Below are 24,225 nucleotides of genomic sequence, written 5' to 3'. Positions count from 1 at the left end.
CCATTTCGAATTACACGCTTCAATGTTTTTGTAAAATGTGTAAATGAACTCACAATAAGAAATTGCCAGACGTACACACACACAACACAGACACAGGCACACAGACAGATGAGTGTGCATAAATATATATATATATATATATATATATATGAACAATGACAGGCCATAAAATATGTATGGAGACCGAGATATAATATAATATCTATGCAGCCCCAAGGTGGCTCTCAGTTTGTGATTGTTGATGTTAATGTCATAATAAATAATAAATACAATTTCACATTAGCCGAGGCTGTCAGGCCAGAAAATAGTAGCAATGTGAATGAGTTTTAATATGGCCTTAATATAATTCAATGCCGCATAATGACAGAGAGAGACTATACAAATATATATATATATATATATATATATATATATATATATATATATATATATACTGATATTGGATAATTGGGGCTCAGGCGCCACGTTAATTGATAGTCCAATTAGCCCGTGGATCGTCATTAATTCACTTCATTATTTGCGCACAACATTTTTATCGCATTATAGCTATAAAATTGATTGAATGGCAGGAAGAAAACACAGACACTTGAAAGCACTTTAGCTATTAGTTGATGTCTGTTTGCCACTGGTACATCCATTTAAAAATATGTGTGTATATTCATTCACTCAGTCATTCACATTATTCATTCGGGGCACACACATCAACTGGGAGAGACAGATTCGGACAGATAGTCGCTTAGACAATCTTCGTCCTCATCATCATCCCCCATTGGCCAATGGCATTCAATACTGCACTCATTTATTCATATGTGCGCTTATTGCAATGTTCATTGCTTTATATTCATTACGGCAATGGCACTCGATGCGTTAGGACACGGCCAACATGCACCCAAGCAGAAGCCGTAGAAGGCAATATACACTCAGAAGAAAAACTCGGATTGAAATTTAGAAATTCAACAGAGGGGACTCAGCTTATATTCAACAAAGCATATTTCAAAAAATCAGATATTTTCTTTTCTTAATATCAGGGTGTATATTTCTAAAATTCAAAATAAATAAATAAAAGTTTGCATTTCTAGTTTTTAGAAAGAAATTTTTTAAGAATAGAAAATATTTCTAAAAAATAGAGACAAAAACACAACATATTTTTTTGGTTTACCGGTTTGTAGCGAGTCTTTATATATATAAAACATGTATAAAAAACAAGAAAAACTTTCCAGTTTTCAGTGTCGAATTCATTTTAGGGGGGTTGTCCAAATTTTTGAGTTATTTGATTTTGTTGTTTTTTTTTTGAGTGTATGGGCGTGCGTCCGTTACGTTCGATAATCCAATAAATATTTATGAAGCACTTTATTGGAGCAACACTGAATTACGTTGAATGTGTATGTATGCGTGTGTATGTGTGTGTGGCTATTTGTATGCAACAGCAGCGTGCAGCTTGACCGTGTCAAGATGAAACATGCGCATTAAAAATAAAAAAACAACTCTATGGCATTTTGAGAAGCTCCTCGTCATATCGCTCATACGCACCATCGTATAAAAAGAAGCTCTTTTATGCGGTCCGATTGGTCTGAATATAAGCTTCACCGGATTTTTGCAATTCTTTAATTTCTTTTATATTATTATTTAACTTTCTTATTAATATTTTTAAGAGCTTTGTCTGCCACTCATTGCTTTGGCGTGTGTTTGTGTGTGAGAAAAATATGAGAATTTTAAATTTTGCATTAAACCAAATACCTGAACTGATGTTATTTCCGTATCTACGCTAAAACATCGTTGCGGAATGTGAATATTTGCTGATCTATGGGAACTTATATTCCAAAATTTGATGTCTTCGAAGTCCGTTCGTAAATACAGTTAGTTCGCCTCGGTTGATCATCATGATCAAGAATATATATTTATTTATAATAATTTAAACATTTGTATTAAAAAATTGTTAGCCCATTTTTAATGGGCTCAGTCTATAAGAGAAAACAATGAAAAGTTTAAAGTACGCCGAATAGAAAATACCCACCTACTTACACCTTAATTCTATTATAACCTCCGAAATTTATATTATCATATCTGGTTTTCGATGATAATAATGTGGAAGGCTCTTTCTTTGATATTTTAAAAGAATAATTTAATGAACGTCTTTCTATTACAATTATTTGCTTAGAAGTATATTAATATAAGAAAATTGAGATTGTAATCGAATAACGTATAAAAGTTTAAGCAAATACGGAAATCCTTAGCGGACTATTTCTATTTAACATACCAGAATCGGAAATGGAATTAAAATTTAGGATTGCCAGCCTAGCTCAAATTATAAACAAGTGATTACGTAATCAAAACTGCGTCAGTTTGTTGACCCAATCAGCTGAGCTGACAAATGGCAACAAATGCCTTAAGCACCTGAGTCCTGACCAAATGCAACTGGCCCCATTTGAAGCAACCTAACATATCAGTGCGCAATTTGCATGGTTAATGCGTGGGTTGTGATGATGCAATTGCGGTTGGCTTATATATTAGCAGCCCCCTCAGCTACAACCCAGCTGAAAGCAGCGCCTTATTTACGAATTACGAATTTAGTTCTCTCTGTGTGTGTGAATATGAGTGTGTGTATCTATTAACTAAAATAGCTTCTAGCAGGCAACATATGTAATAACAGCTGAAACAGAACAGAACAGGTCAATCGAAAAGTGGGCAGCAATGGTTGAAACAGTTAAAGTTCCGGAAAAATAATCAGCACCACTCACACTCGATATGTTTTCAAATATGTATCTCTTCTTCACGTTCACGTTTTATTATCTTGCGCTTGACAATGATACCAATTTATGCTTAAGGCAAACATTTGCATTTAAAATCGCTCACACGCAAAATTATCTTATTTATATTAATAACAGCTGCTGTCGATCTGTAATTAATGATATGAATACTTTGCCTACCACAAAAGGAAATTGCGAATTTGTTTCTCAACTTTTCTTACAATATACATGAATTTGTCATGTTCAAAAATATCTTTAACATATTATATATATTTTCTCGCGCTTGACAATGACACAAATTGCCGCTTAAAGTAAACATTTGGTTTTTAAATCGTTTTTATTATATATGCAAGCGATTTAAATGCGCATGCATTTTAATTAGCAATTATTGCAATGTTGGCGCGAATGTAAACAATAAACGCTGTTAACCAAATGTAAACACAAATAATGCATGGCAAAAAAAAAAATGGAATATAAAATCAATGCAGTTGCAGAGACACTAAAAAACACGAACAGCAAAACAAAAAGCAACACGGAGAATAACAAGAATAATAACTGTAAACATGATTGATGGGCAAGGGACGGGGCTCCCTCTCGCCCCCTCTCTCTTCCTTATGGTGCAGTCTTGCAAATTATTTACCAAATTTTCATGCAGATACACCGCAAAAATGAGTGCAAGAGCAGCCAGCTGATGAGTGGGTTTGCGGTGCTGTCTGCGCGGCGGGTGGCAAGGCTGCAAAAGTGGGTCGATTTGACATGCAGTTGTCGCAGCAACGCTTGACAGTCAAGGGAGGAGGGGCGGGTGGCGCGGTGGTGTATGAATGTCAATGCATAAAATTTATTTTGTAATGTTTGCAACTATTTTTCTTGTTGGGGTTGCCAGACAAATAAATTGCAAGGCATGCAATAAGACGAAAACGAAATGTGTGTCTAAGTGCCGTCTATCTCTGTGTGTGTGTGAGGTTGTGTATGTATGTTTTTCACTCGTATGCAAATAAAATTGTACACGAAATTGACTTTTGGAGTGTGTTGGTGTGTGTGTTGCAACCCTAAACCGACTTTTGACTTTGAGTAACGTTGCAGCTGTGGCTGCTGCATATGTAAATGTATGTGTGTGTGTGCACCATGCCACACGTTTGCCAGTAATCATCCATTATCCTAATGCCAGCCATGTCCATGCCCCAAGAGAGCTGACCATGTGTGCGTGTTCCTCGATTCGATTGGATTATAAGCTTGAACCAGCGCAACCTCGCTTCAAGCTAGAAACTACAACTGCGACTACACTCAGAAAAAATCAAAAATGTACCGTTTTTGTAGTGGAAATATGCCTAATATTTAGAAAAGTTTGCCCTAATCCCAAAAAAAAAAAATATTTTCTATTAGTAACATTTTTTAAAAACTCGAAATGCAAGCAGTCGTTTTTAATCCTTTCTGAAATTTAGAAAATACTAACCTTCAAGGCAAAATCTGCGACTACACTCAGAAAAAAATCGCCCTAAAAAGTGTCTCTTTCTTTTATAGGAAAAATATTTCTAATATTAAGAATGGCAAGCCCAAAATCGTCAATCTCACAAATAATGAGAGTCTTGTATTTTTTAAAACTATTATCCATTGTTCAAAAAAGCATTTCTCAATGTATAAATGGAAACCGTGACTTGAAAAATACATTCTTTCTAAAATTCAGAAAAAAGTAATGAAATTTACGGACTCGGCTTCGAGTTTAATTCTAATCCCAGTAGAATCGTAGGTTTTTTTTTCAAATTAAATTATTTGAGCTTATAAGCTGTGTAAAATGTTTGTGTATATGTAAAATATTAAATTCAAATGTTTCATAAGAAATATGAATATGAATAGTACACACGTAGAAAACAACAACCTCAAAATTACACTCATTTTTTCCACATTTGAGAAATTAGAAATGCAAAGTCTTGTTTTTTGAAGCATCAAGCACAAAATTTAGAAATTTACTTTCTGCCAAAGTCGAATTATTGGATATTAAATAGTTTAGCTTTTAATTAAATATTTAAAGAAGGTGCTTCAAAGGAGATATAAAATTAAATGGGAGAAATTAAATGAATAAATTAAAAATTCTAAAAATTAAATAAATAAATTTCAGAAATTTACTTTCTACTTTCCGAGAAATCTTTGGCGATTTACTACAATTTTGGAGGAATTTTCTATAAGTGTAGAACTAGAGCCTGGTCTGAACTAGCTGCCTTACTGTGACATTTATTAATGATACGATCGATAAACCGAAACTCGTCGCAAACACACTAACTTGTAAGGACATCTCGAAAAAAAAATAAAATACGATTTGCGTAATCGCAGCTTAAAATCATATTAATTGGCACGTGCCTCTTGGCATTTACTCCAAATCGATAATGAAAAGTTCAAACTGTAAACCTGTAAAAGGTTTCTAGTGGCAATTAAAATAGTTTATTTCGTTTACAAATCGATCGATTGCTCCAATAAATGGCAGCTGACTCATTTCACACGGATTGAAAGTAGCGACATAGCGTCTAAAAACGATACTCATAAATTATGTCTGTTCAATGACATCGTACTATCGGAGTATTCTATTTATGAAGTCAGATTCCAGTTGCTTAGTTTAATTTTAAAAAACATATTTTTTATTTATCTTTATTATAAAAACTCATACTAAAATTTGATCAACAAAATATATGTGATAAATAATATATGGTATATATGATTAATAAATAAACGTAAACGTCACGTAAGCTGAAAATAAATAAATTACCACCAAATGATAGCAAAGCTACAATTAACATAACACATCAGACTATCAAGCGGCGTTTCTAAAACTAAATCAGAAAACTAAAAAGAATATTCTATTTATGAATTGAGATATCACTTGCTCAATTTAATTTTCATGTTATGTAAGCATTTCTTGCTTTGTTATTCTAATGTGTTCATTTAAATTGTGATGTGTTTTTCCATTGAATCAAGTTAATTAATAAGGGAAACAAGATACTGACTGAAAGTGTCAGGATGATGCCGGCACAGCTTCTGCCTATGTCAAGGGGAGATGGCAACCCTCAAATGATTCATTTGCAGATTTCAGAAACAATAAAACTCGCACTGCATTATGTATGAGACAGAGATTGCGAACTCTTGACAGACAGCAACAAAAATTACCTGCCAGTTACTAATGTTTAGTACTTATCCAGTTCTGGTTTAAGCAGAGTTCTCTGTACTTTAAGCGGTGACTTGAAAGCCATAAACTGACAGCCTTCAACTTCAACTATTTAAGGCGAATTCTCACTTCCGAATTGCCTGGTGCACGTGTTTGTTTTGCAGTGAGTTTAATACAAATTTATTAGATTTGCCAAATGTAATTATAAGCTTTTTGAAAGCATCTATTTTGAATTAAGAAAATACGAAATATAATCTTGAGAAATTTTCTAAAAGCAAGAAAAAATTTCTACTTTTGAGGCCGATTTTCATTTTTTTGGTGAATTTCTAAGATCTGTGCGCCTTTTCTTTAAAGAGCGTATTAAAAATATACTATTTAAGCTTTGGATATCTGCGCTTACCGAATAAATCTTCAATGAAAGTAGGGAATTTCTCGAAGTCGAACTATCATAACTCATGCTTGGGGACTGTGTGTGATAGTCGTGAGTAGGTCGCAGTTAATTAAGTAAAAGTCAGTGCAATGTGAGATGTTCAAGTTTTCTTGTAATTTGTTGGCAGTCAGTCAGACAGTCAGTCAACGCGAAAACAAGTTTTATGAGACGCTGACAGGGGCTTAATTAGATCTTGCAACTGCAATAGCGACAACGACAACTATATTTATGCACCTCAGCAAATGATGTGGCAAATGCAGTCAGTTGCCTGTGGCAAGCAGAGAATGTGGCATTGTTGAATGCCCTTATTTGCTGCTTTTCTTTAGTGTGTTGAACTTTGCTGAAGAGGAATTTCAATTCCAATTTCAAATTCAATTGAAATCGAATTTTGGTCGGCATGTAAATGGCATGTGGTTTGGCATTTTATCTTTGCACCAAAAACTTCGGAGCCAAACTCAATAACAATGTCCAATACAGTTGCTAATTCTCCACCAGACACTGAGCTGCATTACAATTTGTGGTATATTTATTGGCCTTGTTTTTGGTCAGAGAAATTGGGTAGAGTAAGAGAGAGTTATTTGAATTCACAGCTGGAGTTCGCACTCAAAAGCCAAACTCAATTGACACAGCTGCAGAGTTGAGTTGATTTTCTGTTGTACAATTTCACATTTCAATGTGTTTAAAATCATACAAAATTTGTGGCAAATGGAAAGTTGCCTTGGCAACGGTTACTCTGGCAATGACTTTTTAGTTCAGTTGCATTAACTTATGCAACAACTGGCAACTTTAAATAAATACAATTTCAGTCAAAGGTGCACAAGTCTGCACTCGGTTGGGGTTTGGGGCATGTAACAATTTGTGATGCAAACATGGCTTTATTTTAGTTTCAATTTTTACTTCGTTATTTTTTTTCCAAATGGGTTGGGGGCAACGTTGGCAACGATGGACCGTGTTTGTTTTAGAACGCGACGCTTGTTGTCTTTACCAGTGTGCCACACGTACCCCGTCCCTCTCCTCATACTGATGCTCAACGTTCTTTTGCCGCCATTTTACGCTCGTTATGGCAACACTTTTGGCTCAAAAGCAAACGACGCTCTGACAACGTGCGCAACTCAAACGGCCGACATGATGTACAAAAAAATAAAAAAAGCGGAAAAAAACTAAAAAATAAAAAAAAATGTTATTGCGTTGTATGTGCGGCTCGTTATGTTCCATGGAGCAACATAGAGAGGCAGCAGCAGCGAAAAAAATCATTTCAAGCAGAAACAACAAGGGAAATGCACAAAACGCCTTCGCGCCTTGCAGTTTCCTTCCTCTTAACTACGCCCCGTGTTTGTCTGTCTTGTTCTATGTGTGTGTGTGAATCTGTGACTGCGTCTATATACACTCAACAAAAATCGAGCTGATTTTTAATAAATCGCTAAGGGTTACTCAATTTATTATTCAGTAAGCTTATTTCTAAATATTGGTGTTTTTCTTTTCCAAATTTCAGTTAGGAGTTTTGAAAAATTTAGAAAAATGTTGTATAGAAACCAACTTGAAAATTAGCTATTTTGTAGCTTATATTATTAATAAGCATTAGTATTTTAAGATTTCACATATAAACAGATTTTAGAGAGTTTATAAATTCAGATAAATTATTTCGAAAAACATGCGATTTACGGCGATTCGACCTAAATGCAAATATAAAAGTCGAGCCAGAATATTTCATTACTTGTTTCTGAATTTTTGAAAGGAAATTTTTTTTGAAATGAGTGCTACTTCTCTTTTCTTTTTAGCAATTCATTTTAGATTTAGATTTAGGGTAAGTCTATTTTTATTTTTAGAAATTTGATTCTTATGTTTAACAATTCCTTCTAAAACCAAAAAAAACTGTGCAGTTCTCAGGGCAATTTTCTAAAGTGTAGTGCAATTTTGTGTGTGTGTGTGTGTGTGGCACTGTGTTTGACTACGTTTGCTTCGTTGACTGGGAACTTTCGTCGCCTGTGCACTCGCACCCGCTCGTGATTGACTGCAACATGTCTGTATCTGTATGATCAACGTTGTTTGTTGTCGTTGTTGCTTTTGTTGTTGTTTGGCAATAATTTTTAACGCTCTACGAGACGCATGCCGCATGCCGCATTTGCCTGTTCTGTGTCCTCCGTCCTCAGTCCACCCCGTCTGGCGCCTTTCGCTTGTTTGTTTACATGATTGTGCAGAGAAGTGTTTGCTTCCCTCGCCTGCTCTGCTTGAGTTATTCGCCTTCCCTTGAGCCGAATCACAGCAAATTATATTTTTATTGATTCTGTCAACATTTGCGAGCGATTTGCTAGATAAAAAAGCGCAGCAAAGTGAATTAATTTGACTGCGTTGCATATTGCGCATACGCCATGCTGTCACTACTCATTGTGCTACTGTGCTACTCATTGTTGCGACAGCACTCAGACAAAAACTCGACTTTAATTTTAGTAAATCGCCACACTTTGTCAACTAAATTGTTCGATTTGGATTTGGGTGAATTTAGTTTATAATATCAAAAATAATTAAAAGAAAATAAAAGAAGTAAAAGAAAAAGCCTTTCTAAATTTTTCAAATTGTTCTCTAATATTTAGAAATTATTTCTCAAAAGAAGAAAAACTTTCTATTTGTTATGTCAATTTACTAAAATTTTTAGAACATTTTTTTCTAAGTGTGGCTAACAACAACTGCAACAACAATAATATTTAAATCTTGCCACAACACAATAACCGCAGCAAGTCGCGACAACAAAAAAAAAGCAACAACAGAAAAAGCGACAACTTTTCGCATTCACTAAAACTTTTCAACATTTTCTTGTTAGTCGTTGTTGTTGCAGCTGTTGTTGTTGTTGTTGTTGTTGCCTCGTTGGATGCATGTCCATAGACCCAGTGAGCAAATTGTAAATGAAAAAGTTTTTTATGTTATTCAGTGTTTGCTGTTGGCGTCTCTTCCATCATTTCCGCCCATCATTTGCTCTCTCACTCTCTGCCCCACTATCTATCTCTATCTGGCGCAATAGCGCCACGTTTTTGAATTGAAGTATTTGTGTTTGTGTAGTCGTTATTGCTGCATTATGTCTATTGTTGTCTATAGAACTTTTGTCGAAAGTAATTGTAAATGTTGTTCATAGTTGCTTTGCCTGTCTGACTGACTCTCTGTCCGTCTGTCTCTCTGTCTCTCTGTCTGTCTATCTCTTTTCGGCTTGCTGTCAATTTTTGATTGAGCTTCTCAACAATTTAGTCTATTGTTTAAAGTACATATTTTTAATTCAACAGCCAAAGCAAACCTTGAATTCTGCATTTGTTTTTTTATGGCTTGATTCTTCTGATTACACAAGAATATTGTTGTGAAAATGCTGAACAGACTGAGTCGTCAGGTGTAAATACAAAATGTGTACAAATTAAAACAATACAATGCAGCTCAGATTTGGACTAAGTCAACAACAATGCTGATATATCAGTGATACTAAAGCAGTACTAAATACTATAGAGTTGAGAAAGTGTGAATGGATTTGCGAGCAACAACAAAATTAAAAGAACAAAATAAAAAGAAAGTAATATTAAAATCAGCAACCTGTCGGGCAAACCACCACCGTCGTCACCTCCTGCTCCTCCAGCACTGACCAGGATAACAAGAAGAAACGGAAACGAGACATCAACATGACCCGATTTCGCATCAAAAATCTGAAAATTCTCTCGTGTTGCCTCAGTGTTTGGGTCACTTTGCTCGGTTGCGCCCTTCACCTAGCCAGGTGCAGTGAGTTTCCCGAGCGGGAATGCTGCGATTTGACAACCACCTCGACGGTGGGTCCGCTGCCATTGCCACCACCGGCCCAACCCACCGACAAGTCATTATCATCGGCCACCACAGCCCTGGAAACAGATCTCAATCTAACAATCGGACGATCCGGTAAGTGTTGGTCTCTATAATGCTAGAGCTAAATCAGGAATATGACTGGCATTTAAAAAAAAACAAGACTTCAAGAATACATAAACTTCAAGGTTTGGTGCGGAATCGTGAGGCATTCTTTTTAATGTTGACTCAGATTTTGTTGAGAACAGAATACCTAACACAACTTAATTTCATATCAACTATATATTATGAAAGCTGGCAAGTCTATATAGTTTTTGTGATTGGCAAGAAAAACATATAGCTTTAGAATAGTCAACTTAAAACTTAGACTATATTTAAATAAAATCTATGAGAAATAAATAGTTTTTAAATTCAATTACTTTCAATAGAAAAACGATAGAGTTGATGGAGTCGGGAAACATTATTTTCAATATTATTTTTATATACAGAATAGAGAATAAAATACAATTTAACTTCTTAACAAATAAGTAGTATAAAAGCTGACAAATCCACTAACTACTTTAATTTAACTTTAACCAAACTGAACTAAGCTCCTATTAAAGTAATATAATTTCTCATTTTCATTATGGTGACCTCTGCTATTTAGAGTGTTACTAAAAATATAACGCCACTGCACTATGTTATAGTCGATGCAGAATATTGGTAAACAATGCTTAACGCTTCAGTGGTTGCACTAAAAAGCCATTTGCCACACCCACATGTGGCAAATAATACTTATAGGTATCAGGTGGAAAGCAGATAGCGGCAGTTGCCATCATTTATGCTCCAATTAACACCATAACCTTTCAAGCCAGCGATGGGAAGTGGGCACAGACCAAACCCAGTTTGACAAGCACTGGGTACGTGGCAGTGTTGCAAGAAGTTCTCGAGCAGTGGCAGAGTCGTCTACATCTGTCTGTCTATCTGTCTGTCTGTCTATCTGTGTGTCTGTCTAAAGCCACCGAACTATTTGAAATGCAAAGCAAATGTCAGCTGTAAAACAATTTATATTCAGTTTGAATTGAGGTTTTGTTTCCTTCTATTGTGTGGTAGCAGACAAGGAAGAGATGTGTCTCAGTGTGTGTGTGTGTGCGTGTTTGTTTGAATAAGTTTGTTATCCTGCACACTGCAAGTTGGCTTGTTTAAATGTTTGCTGAGCGTTGCTACGTGCCGTAAACAGAACACAGAAAACAGAAAATAGCGAACACAATTTTTTTACAATTGGCCACGGGGACACACAGTAAATAAACATGCCACTCCATCGAGTTGCTGCAACATTTGTGTTGCATTGTGGCATAGCTAACGAGCTCTTGCAACATCAATCGAGACTCTATTTGAAGAGAAGCATTCCAATTAAATATGCAACTCAAAATTCATCGATTATGGCTGGGTTGTATTGCAATGCAATTAAACGCTTTTTTATTTTTATTATCCTCTCTGGCTATACAAATATTTTAAGCCTGCGAAAAGTTGTTGGCCAAACTGCAGGAATCTTTGAGATGCATAAAAAGTTCGGAAAAACAGATACCCTGTAACCACATGCTGATAGAAATGAGATCAATATGAGAATAAATATATAAAAAATAAACTGAAATAAATAATACTTGATTGTTATATAATAAATAGAATAAATATGTATAAATAATTTATAAATAAAATAAATAAAACTTCTTCCTCTGAAGATTTATAATAAATATATAAAAAAAACAATAAATAAATCTTGTTTAATTCTTATTAGGTCTTGATGAATTTTTTGCAGTTGTATGTGTATATCAATTAGAAGTGGCTAACTGTAAAATTGTATCGGAAATCGCTTTGTATAGGTATTTGCGAAACAGGCTGTGCGGCTTTTTATTGCATTTCATTATTACTTGGAATGTCAACCAAAGTTAGTCGATACAACAATAATAAAAGAAAGTAAAAAATATATTAAATTAAATTAAAAATAAAGTGCAAACAAATTTAAATAAATAAACAGGAAATATATATAATATTCTGATTTGCAGTCTATAGTCGGAGAATCTTGCTTCGGCTTGCTACAGACTTTTTTCACAAAACCATTATACTCTTTTTACTTTAATGGGTATGTGAATATATAAAACTGTAATATGAGGAAATTGTGTTCAATGACCCATGATTTAATGGGACTTTCATTGGGTTTTTGTACACATATAAATGTCAAATTAGCAACAAATTAAAAATGCCAGCTAACATTCTGAATGTGGCCGGAGCTCAGGCAACCACTACAAAGGGGATGCGAGAGCAATAACCTGACACACACACAGACAGAGAAGGCAATGGCTGGACATATAATTGAGTTTATTAAATAATCATAAATATCGATTCACTTCCGTTTCGGCTTCGTTTTTGTCGCTGTAAAAATGGAAAATGGACAACGGGGAATGCAAAATGCTTGAAAGTTGTGACAAGCAATAGTAAGTAAGTGTGATTGACTGATTGATTGACTGACTGATTGATTGAATGGGAACAATAGCGGGGCAAAAATACTATACATACATATAAACATAAGCCAATTAAATTGGCCAGCAAAATTAGTCATTAAAAAATGAATTGAAGACGTTGTACTTTGATGGCACTACTATATCGATTGGTTGTTCCGGTAAAAAAAACTGCAAAAGTGCCGTAAAAGTACAAACACATACACACATATATATACAACATACCCAACATACATAACAATTTGCAATGAGGTTGACGTTGAGGGACATAAAAATTTCCGTATGCCTTTTTATCGACGTATGGCAAAAGTCCACAACACAACATCGTCCGTTCAAGTCCTTACACTCAGAGAAATAATCTCAGTGCAGTTTAGAAATTGGCAAAAGGTTTCTATCCTTATTATCATGAAAGTAAATTACAAAAATTAAATGCTGTTTCTTTTTAAAAACCATGCTTACAATTTCTTAATTTCAATGTGAGTTTTTCTAATATTTAGAAAAAATATGCCTAATTTACTTATATTAAATACTAAACATTTCCATTTCAAGATTTCAAATATATTTTACATTGTTTATAAACAAATTTTTTTACCATAATTTGAAAATACGTACGATTTTACGGGATAAAAATGAGAAATATAATTTCTTCTCTTTAGATTTCTTACTAATACGAAATATTTCTAAAAATTCCATCACATTATTTTTGGGATTGTCGATTTAGGTCCAGCGTCTCTAATTCTTAGAAAAATATTTTCATATATTTAGAAATTATACCTTCAAACAAGAAAGACTTTCTAGTTTTTATAAGAATTTTTTTTTGAGTGTAGTCCTGTCAGACGACTTGCCAGACTCGTCTCGACGAGGACGATGTCGGCGACAACGTTGAGTACGTCTTGCAGTTTATAGCATTTAGATTGAGTTTGCACACACAGAAGTAGCTTGAATTCGCATTCACATTTGAATTGGAATTTTTTCTTTTAGTGGCCAAGGAAGAGGAAGTACCTTTGACCCACCCCACCGCATTTCACCAGCTATGCAGCCTCTCACAGTTCCAGTTTGAATCGAACTATGCTCGACATACATTTTTATGCTCGTATGATTTTAATCAGAATAAAATTTTCATTCAGTTCCAGATGTTTACATTTCTTGCCCTTTTTATTTATTTTTTATCTTCGAGTGTTTATTTTGTAATATTTATCTAGCATTATCAATTTTGCTTCATGTGCACTTAACGCAACTTTAAGTGCCTTGGAACCAAATCACATCAATTTTCAACTTAATAGACACTGCACGTTGCACACACACAGACTTGCAACACACACTTGCCACACAATACTCCTATGTTATTCAACCTTAATTATATTGCAACACCCGATACCGACCCAAGCTCGAATGCTGCGTCGCGAGTCCTGGCTATGTGTGTGTGTGTGACGTGTGTATGTGTGTAGGTGTGTGTGTGTGTGTGTGTGTGAACAGGTGCCAGAAGGCAGCGTGTGTGTAACCAGGATGCTTTATGTACCTCGACCGTAGTCCGAGCCGAGTTTATATGTGTATGTTTTTGGGCGTGAATTAGTTATGAAGCCAAAGTCAAACTGGGTCAGCGTTAGTTCTTACCGTCTGCCCCTCTGCATTACTGCAATCTCCCTAACTCTCCGTCTCCCTCTTGCTCTCTCGTAGTGCCACACTATTATTGCACCACTGACTGTTGCCACATATATATATTTCGCGTATATGCCACTTTGGTGTTATTGCGTATACGTGCCGTTGGCCATGCATTCCACACACACACACACACACCACACACATACACGCACACACACACTTACATTTACACACTTTATCATGCTGTGTCAATAGTTGAGCGCGTTGTGCGTTTATAACAATAAAACTGTAATTAAATTCAAGTAATGTAAATTATATTTCACATATTTATGTAGATTTGTTTAGCAGCTATCCTACTGCTGCTAATAAAATATAAAAAAAAGAAAATAAATTAAATTAAATTAAATCAAAAATAAAATAAAATGTAATATTTGAATTCATATTAATAAAAATAAGAAATATTAATTAGTTTTATAAGATTTCTGTGGTATTTAATTGAAAATTAGTGCAGAGTTGTTGCGCAAAACCCAGATACACGAAAAAGTAGTAAGAATTAGTTTAGATGCCCAACCAAAAATGAATGGGAAAATGTTGTTCACGAAACATGGTAGCCAATTTAGACAAATCAGTAAGAAAATCTTAAAATTATACCGCAAATATAATTACAAAAAGATATGCTTTATTTATTGGCTTTTCAAAAATGTATTTGCCAAAATTTGAGGCAGCTGGGCGGTAACCAAAATAACACTGGAGCTAAACAACTTTGAAAAATAAAAATAGTTTTAAATGATTTATAATAAATGAAGATTAATTATAAAATAGCAGCAGCACATAGTTCTGGCTTTGAGTCAACTATGATTCGCCCCTCCATCACTCCTGAGTTTGAGTCTTCTAATAATCTTATGTATTTTGTCTAGGAATTATTTAACTTGTGTTGTTCTTACGATTTATCATTAACTAATAAAATTTTCTCTATCATAAAAATCGTTTTTTTATTACTATTTTTTGGTGGCCATTAATATTTATGCATACATACATATTTTATTATTTTATATTTATCTAGGAATGATTTAAAAACAAATGTTCAATGTAATATTTGTATTATTTATTATTATTTTATTATAATTATTTTATTTTTACTTTTAATAATAGTACTATTTTATTTTGCCGGCACTATATAAAAAAAGATGCAATAGCAATTCCACATCAGTTGAAGCAGCCGCCGCAGCAGCCGACTCAGCGTAATATTTCAATTTGTGGCACACTTGAGCAGGCAGCACGCAGACAGGCAGGCAGATATATCAGTGGCATCCACCAAGTAGAAGCGCTCGGCACTTAACCTTCGACTGAAACACATGGGCATGACCTTCATCAAATGTAGAAATGTAGAAATGGTGAAAACAGACTCTTAACCCAAACTCATAGCTGGTGGTTGTTTCTTCTTCAGCTTCTATTTTCTTGAGATGGAAAATTAAAAATTCAGCACAAGACAAAATGCTACAGCGTTGGCAATGAGTGCCATAGCCATAGTCATAGCCATACCCATAGCCAACGCTATAGTCCTTGCCACAGCCACAGTGGCATTGGAGGCACCACATGAATTGTGAGGCAACCGCTGCTTATGGGTCTCTAGCTGTATCAAATTCACTTCGAATGAGAAAAAATGCGCAAAGCGAAGCGCGTAAAAAGTAAATTAAAATTGCGTGTGTATGTTTATTTGCACAAAATTCCAGCAGCACAAGACCTGCCACACAGAATCGAGAAACAGCGGGTGGTGTTGCCACTGGTAACTAACTGGCTTGCCATACAGTTCCCATTTCCACCCTTTAAAGCCAGCTGCCGCATTTATAGCTGTTTCTTCAATTTGAGGAATAGCTTGCAAGTCAAGGTTGCTAATTAAATGCTAAAAAAATGTTTTCAAAGGTAAATAAATTAGTAAGTTTAGGAAACCAAACGTTTTTGGAAATGGAAGAGGACTCTTTAAAAAGTGAGAAAGAAACAAATCATAATTTTGTTCACCATGTTCAACTCATTTAAATTTAATTAAAGTTAAAAAATCATATTTTATAAAAAACTATATAAATTAATAAGAACAAAATAATAGCACTTATCATTATGTGAATTTTAAGTAGGTAAACGATTTCTAAAAAGTGCTATTATTTTGTTTGCTACTTTTTAAAACTATCCCTTCAAATTAAAAAAAATATATATATATTAAAAATAATTCCAGGAGCAGTACTAGGGGGAATACCAAAAGTAAACATATAAGAAAATTGATAAACTAATGGATTGTTTTTCATTCGTGAAAAGAGGTGCTAATATTTTTTCCCAACTGTATAAATATATATCTATATATAAACATATCTTTTCTCTTTTTTTTTTGGGTAAGTACAAAAATAAAGACATGAAGCCATTTGCCACAGATTTCTGTCTGTCTGTGCGTCACATTAAGCGTGCCCTAAAAGTGCCTTATGCCTACGTGTGTGTCTGCCTCTCCGTCTGTCAGTTTGTCCTCTGTCTCTCCGTCTGTCTGGGTGTCTAACTTGCTTTGTGTGCGTGTGTGTGTGACACTTTAAGACCTCGGCTTAGCATCAACTTTTGAGGGATTTACGGTTTTCATTTGGCCACCAAGTACCAAAGCACGATGTGGTCTTATTCTGTGGCAAATATGCAATCAACAACGTTGATTTTACCCGCTTCCCTTTAACCTCTTTCATTTCATGTAATTAACAAAAAAAAAAAAAGAGTTCAAATTTTTCGTCCTTTAAAATAAAACATATATTTCTTACCGAACATTTCAGCAATGTACTTTAAGGAGTTCTCTTATTACAAAAGAAAACTCGGCCCTGATTGCTCTTCCCTCTTCAGTTTTTAATTTAAATCAACCTCTTGTGGTTTATGATAGTACAAGAAACTAACAATCTCTTTCTTACTTGGATTGGTAAGATTTATTAATATATCTAAATTGCTTTTATTTTCCGTCTTATTTTTAAGATCAGACATTTCATAAATTCAGAAATCTTAACTTAGAGATTGTCTAAATACAACCGTGGAAGACATATTTGATATTGTATTTTATAAATATTTGTTATTTAATAATTAATATATTTTTTTCCAATTTTTTTTTTGTGTTGAGTGATTTTACTCGACATAACATGAACAAATAAATAAATAAGATCCATTGTTAGCGATATTAGACGGGGATTTGAAGAAATAAAACAGTTTGAATTTACAAGTCGATATCACTTAAGAGATTTGTGTATTTAAATATATTCAAATATAAATTTATATATAAATAAAAAGTTTTATTTTTATTTCATTTGATTTATTTTTTACTTCTTGAAATTTTTTTGTGTCGACTTATAAGTTAATAAATTACGAAATAAATCACGATTTTTGCGCAAGTTTAAAGAGCTTAGCAGCAGAGTATATTTATGTACTACTTATACGGGAAACATCTCCGAGTACATCATCTATCAAAATTCACTTTTCATATTGCTGCCTTAAAGCAGTACTCTGTCTATCTGTCCGTCTGTCAGGCTGTCTAGCAGTATAAATTTTAACCCGCACGTAGTCGCAGTTTTAATATAATGGCAGGCTAAGCAGGGGACCCAGCACAACCCTAGGTATCAGGAGGCATATCAACGACCTAGTAAGCATCTTTATATAATTTCATGAGGCTGTCAGCAGCTCTTACACATTTTTTTATATATTTTTTTTTTAAACACACACACACGCATACCCACATAACCAAAAGGAGAGAGAGAGAGAGCGAGAGAGAGAGAGAGAGAGAGACAGAAAGAGAAGGGACACCTGGCGATCGTTCGCCTTGCGCATTTTGCATAAATTTGTTATGAATATAAAATTAAAAGCATATTTTGAGGCGTCGGCATCGGCAAGGAGTTTACTTTAGATTGCTGCTGTTGTTGATATTTGTAATTTGTACTTCTTTTAACTGACAACAGCAGCAGCATCACTTTTAAAAGATACAAATATATACACACACACACCAATGTGTATCTTTGAGATACGCAGCCAGCAAATGGGCAAAGTTTCGTTTCGTGTTCGTATTTGATTTTTGGGTCCTGCTGCTCGCGGCCTTTACGACTGCCAAGAATATCCGTTTCGTAGCTGTTTTTCTGTGCTTGCTGGTAAAAGAAAAAAGTTAACTTCAAATGGCAACCAAAAAAAATATATATGTGAAATATATGCTCAAGACATAAACAGAGGCCAACGGTGTTGATGGCAATTATTATGCGCGTGTGGGTGTGTGTGCAAGGGTCTCTTGGCCTCTCATTGCATGTGTGTTTGTAATATTCAAATAAACCAACAAAAACACACCCAAACACAGTTTAAAAAAAAATCGACATGAATTTTAGAAATTCGCCAAGTGAAACTCACTTTGCTATTCAGAAAGTTTATAAAAAAATACGGTTTTTTGAATTTGAAAAACATGTGACATTACGGCGATTCTAATATAGAAGGCTAGTCAGTAAATTTACTTTCTTTCTGTTTCTGAATCTTAAAAGGATTTTTTTAAGGAGGATTTTCCAGAATTACATATCCTAATAACAGAAAAGATTTCTTAGGAGTGGAAAAAATCGCCATATTTTTGGGATTGTCGTTTTCGGGCAAGCTAATTTATCACTATTTATTTTTAATTCATTATTAACTTTAGAAAAATATTTGCTAATTTTTTTATAAACTATTTTTTAAATTGAAAGAAACGTCTAGTTTTCAGGACGATTTTCTAAAAATGGGCGCAAATTTTTTTGCGGAGTGCATACAGTTATCGCAGTTAGGCAAGTTTTGATGGCAGGTGCTGAGACTGAAATCAAAAAGCGTCCACGCGTTGCGTGTCGTTGCGTGGGCGTGTGTGTTTAATGTGTGTGTGTGTGAGAGGGTGTATGCGGGTTGTGCACCTGTGTGTGTTTTTGTGTGTGTGTGTGTTTGGCAAGAAGCGAAACACACTCGACATTCATTTTACCAGCACTCTACGCCCGCGGCTTAAGTTTGCGTTTTTATTTAATTGCGGAAATTGTGGCATCACACACACACAGACATATGCACGCACACTCATACACACAGACAGATAGGGCGGATTTTTCTTTATAATTTCTCTCAACGCAGCATTGTAACTTATTTTATGGCCTCACATTTTTCAGGTTATATATATATATATATATGTATATATTGCTGTCCTCCTCTCTCGACGCATTCCTAAAATTCAAAAGCAAAAAAAGATATGAGATTTTTATACACTTGTGCGTATGGTATTCGTGTAAATTGAGTCAAGTGTGTCATCTTCGTCTTTGGTCTCTCCGCTTGACAAACCAAACTAATTAGAAAGTCACTTTGGTTTCCAGCCTTAGCCTCAAAGCTTGCAAAATCGTTGGGCATAAAATTAAAAAATTTTTGCGCTGCCAAGTCTCTCTTTCTCTCTGGATTTGCGTCTTTTGATTTTACATTCTTTCTTTTTTTAGGCGCTGAAATTATCACAAAACTAAGTTTGAGTCAGATATTTGAATGCCTTATCCAATTAATTATCTTACTTGGTTTTGTGCTTTGTTTAGCATTTGCAGTAGCAATTCAAACAATAATTCGACTCTCAATTCAACAACTCCCAATTCTCATTATATGTATTTATGTAATTATGTAATTATGCTGAATCATACGTAACATGAGCAGCAATGAGCCCCTTTATTGATTTCAATTAATTGCCAACGATATTTTGAAGTGAATTCGAGGCAATCAGCTTATGAGTGGCTTATGTGAACCACCGATGCCAAATATCGATACAAATACTCCTCTGATTCCTGCAAGAGTTTTAATGTGTTTGCTCGCGACCTTATCAAACCATTACGATCTAAATGACACTTTGACAGGGGCACGGCAAACGGGCTGAGGCAGGGACAGAGGTAGGGGCAGAGTCAGGTGCAGGGTTGGAAAGGCAGCAGGGGGAGTACGTTACCTGTGCTGTGCTCGGAGTTTCGGGGGCGGTTCCCGTTTGCTGCACGCAGTTGATGACGGGCAGCGATAAGCACAAGAAAAATCGAAGTAGCATTCCAAAAAACCCTCACTCACACACATGCACACACTCCTACAGTATACACTCAGAAAAAAATCGCACCGCATTTTAGAAAGTCGCCCTGAAGCTGCAACGTTATTATTACAAAATTAATTTCTAAAACATAAAAATTCAATCACACTCACAATTCAAAGCGACGTAAAGTCCGTAAATTTATTCAAAAATTAAATTTATGTATATTATACAAAATAAATTATTTTATAAACTATTTAAAAATAGATGTACATGTGAAATATTAAAATACTAATGTTTTTGTATAATAATATAAGCAATAAAAAGAGCTAATGCTAGATTTTCTCCTACACATTTATAAAGTCCCCCTGGCAATTTGACATATTTTGACGAGTTTTTTTTCGACTGTATAATACACACTCGCGGTTCGCGCAATACACGCTACTTGACTGTTAATATTTAAAGTTGCAGCTGTGACAGCAGCAGCGGCAGCAAGAGGAAGCAGCAGCAGCAGCTACCTTGCTGTGCCACACACACAACCGGAAGCGGAAAGCTCTTCGCCTGCGGATGTGTTTCGTGCGCGCAACTTTATATAAGTTGTCAATGTTGATGTTGTGCAGTCGATGTGTGCTGCATTCTTGTCGCTAAATATTGCACGGATTTCTTGTAATAGCAAAGCAGCAACCATCCAAGCACGAAATACCTACGAAAAAAGAGATGAAGAAATGAGCAGTCCACAATCAAGAGTTTGTTTTAATGGCTTAAGACGAGCCACTAAAAGCTAGGCGACTAAAGTCAGGTGGTGCAGGGTGGATAAATTTTAATTTAACCCAGATAACGGAAGACGGTAATTCCTTAAAATCCTCGTCTTATATTTAGCTAAGAATGGATCTTATTTATTTATTTAATATTAACTAATACATAATGTCAGCCGACACAGAAAATTACAAAGAACAAAAAAAATATTAACGCAAATTTAAAATACATTTTAGTACTTCAATTTGAATTTAAAAAATATATATAGATATTCAAGATTTCTGAAATATTCAAATATCAAATAACAATCAAGCAAAATCCAATCAGCCAAAAAAAATACTTTGTTTGAATTAGTTAAGATGCCGAGCCACAAATTATTAACGAAACAAGATAGAAATATAAGCCTCTAAATGGATTACATGATAAAAGTCTATTAATCGAATTGATTATATAAATATTATACGTATGTTTTTATTTTTATGTTTAGTTTTGCTTATAATTATTTTTTGCGTATACCATATTTTTCCCTTATGTGGTGATATCAAGCAGTTCCTGCTGAGTTTTGGATAACATATGCACAGGTTTATTATTTATTAAATATAAAAAATACTCTCAAAGTTTTTCAGGTGTTTAAATTACTTGGTAGTTTAAACGTTTCATTTGCAGTATGCAACATTGTCACTGCCAGGTTGTGGCATTACGTATATTCACCGTTTGAGCAGGGTTTTAGAAGCAAATCTGGCGATTTAGTTGAAAGTCGTCGTTTGTTGCATTTATTGCCATTGTTGTTGCTGCTGCTGCCACAATGGTGTACTTGCTGTTGGTGTTCGCTACCCGATTCATTTGCGTGCCACGCAAGTCGATGATTTTTGTTGACATCTTGTTGGACTGCATCCGTCTGGCGCTTGCCACTTACCACTTGCTACTTACCGCCTGCATCAGCACGCTTCCTGTGACACAATCAGCGCAGCTGCTCTGCATATTTTTGCTGGGTGTCGCGTGTCTCGCTGCAGATGGCAAAATATTTTTGCAGCATTTATTTTCCATTTCGTTTTTCTCTTCTTTTTTTTGCCCCATTTTTCGCTTAATATTTTCACATTATGTATGCATCCCTTTGTTGACACATCGAAGTAATCTTTGTGAAGCATGAAGAACAAATAAAGTGTAAGCTTTGGGAATAAATATAAGAACTCTATGCGAATTTAAAAATAGTTTTCGTAGAAAACTCATATGAATAGTTTATTTTTTACATTCACAGTCAAAACAACAATCAAAACGACAATTAAGTATATAATATTTATAATTATTTTTGCTGTTAAATGTACAAATTATATATATTTTTATTTTTTGTTTGTTCAGCTGCTTAAAAAATCAATATTATGTATAGATAATAAACGAATGACAGTTTAGCTGCCAATACATGGAAAATAAATTATTAGAGAGTGCAAACAAAGTGTGTGGCTGACAAAAAAATACTGTGTCAATTAAACAATTGCAAGACCTTTCTGCTGTTTTTGTACTTGCGCGTTAATAACTGACAGCAACAACAAAATAAACTTTTGCATATGCAGAATCCACAAATAAGCTGAAAATGACACACAAATAAGCCCGAGTTCCATTTTAGCTCTTTTTCGCAGTTGGCCGAAAGCCTAATAGTCTAGGCAATATATTCATGCATTTAGTATATGGTCAATTCCAAATTGCATAGACTTGAGAGTAAATTGACTATTGACACACTTGGGTTAGCATTACACAAATCTCTCTAATTAGTAAATGAACTGAAGCGAATTCAAATTTGAAGGCAGCATGTCTGTGCCTATTAGATACCCTGCAGGTAATTAACAACTAGTAGAGAATATTTAAAATAAAATGTTTTGACGATATGAGAAATTGTAATATAGTTGTATTAATTGTGCTTAAGCTAAAATTATTTATTTGTTTCCACTTCTGTATAATGCAGATTAATTACCAATTGACGTAATTATTAAGGTTTATGTTTATGTTATTAACAATTATCAATTAATGTAATTATTATATTAGACACTATTCTTAACAATAGTTACTGTTCATTTCAGCTAAGATATGAAAAGTAATTTACCCAAGTCTGAGTATTTTTTTAGACAACTCAATTAACTGAGGTGTTCGGCTGGTATTTAAAAAATAATTAAATATAAATAATTTAAATATACTCTTCCACACTTGTAATTAATGCGATCAAAATTGTTATATGAAATATAGGCTAGATGTCGTGTAGAATTGCCGGAGTCTTTTTAAAATAACCTATGTGCTTTACATATTAAAAAATAAATCCACCAAAGAACACCTGCCAACTTAAAATAAACATAGGATAAAGATGTTCGTTATGTTTTATTATGTTTTGCGCCTATTTTTGACTTGAAAAATAACTATTATTAATTAATGTTCTTTATATTGCACTTAACGTTGCAAAACAAAGAGTTCCTTTAAACTTGTTTTTATTTCTTTTTTGTATTCATTTTGCTGGTCATGTGCAGGGTATCCATTGAACAGGAAATCATTTTAACGAAATTGAAGTGAACCAGTTGAATGATGACCACTTCTCGCACTTCCACCCAAACTCGCCTATAAATATCGCACATACACATATAATCCCAAACACACATACACATACACATGCATATGGTTGTGTGTGTAGGATTCGTGTGCACTTATAAATAATAACAATTCCGCTAAACCGGAAGCCGAAATAACAACTTCCTTTTGTGTAAATGTTCAACGGTTGGTCACATGCCTGAGTGTGTGTGTGTGTGTGAGTGTGTGTGTGCGTTCATTTATGATTGAGTGCGTTCTGTAGTGGAAGCATATCCTGGAAGTGTGTGTGCGAGTGTGCCTAGTAATGAGTGTGGCACACACAACATACACACATGAAATCAAAATGTCAAAAACAACTACAACAAATTGCGTGTCAGCTTTTTATTTTTTCATATATAATTTCTTTTTCATTTTCATTTTCATTTTCGTTTTTGCTTTTGAATAGGTCTACACATCATCCAAATGTTCTCGTTGCCGGAGTTGCCAACCCTTTTTTTGTTGCTTGTGTTTTTGAACTTCCTGCCAGCCATGAAATATGTAACTTTATTTTGCCCATATCCCTCTGTTTGTGTATGTGTATTTTGTGTGTGTGTGTGCCTTTCAATTGTCGCAAAGTC

General features: G+C 34.5%; 1 protein-coding gene across 1 annotated transcript in view; it reads left to right on the top strand.

Moving 5' to 3' along the window:
* The first annotated feature begins 9,623 nt into the window (after positions 1-9,623).
* Positions 9,624-24,225, top strand: part of LOC6569699 — a 75,166-nt gene continuing 60,564 nt past the window's right edge. Inside the window, exon 1 of the mRNA XM_001995814.3 lies at positions 9,624-10,237. Within this exon, the coding sequence (XP_001995850.3) occupies positions 9,988-10,237 (250 nt within the window). The 5' untranslated portion in view covers positions 9,624-9,987. The remainder of the gene's footprint in view (positions 10,238-24,225) is intronic.

Source organism: Drosophila grimshawi, unplaced genomic scaffold (assembly GCF_018153295.1).
Source record: "Drosophila grimshawi isolate 15287-2541.00 unplaced genomic scaffold, ASM1815329v1 contig_311, whole genome shotgun sequence".
NCBI classification, from domain to species: Eukaryota; Metazoa; Arthropoda; class Insecta; order Diptera; family Drosophilidae; genus Drosophila; species Drosophila grimshawi.
Note: the sequence above shows the minus strand (reverse complement) of the source record. Positions and strands in the feature narration are given on the sequence as shown.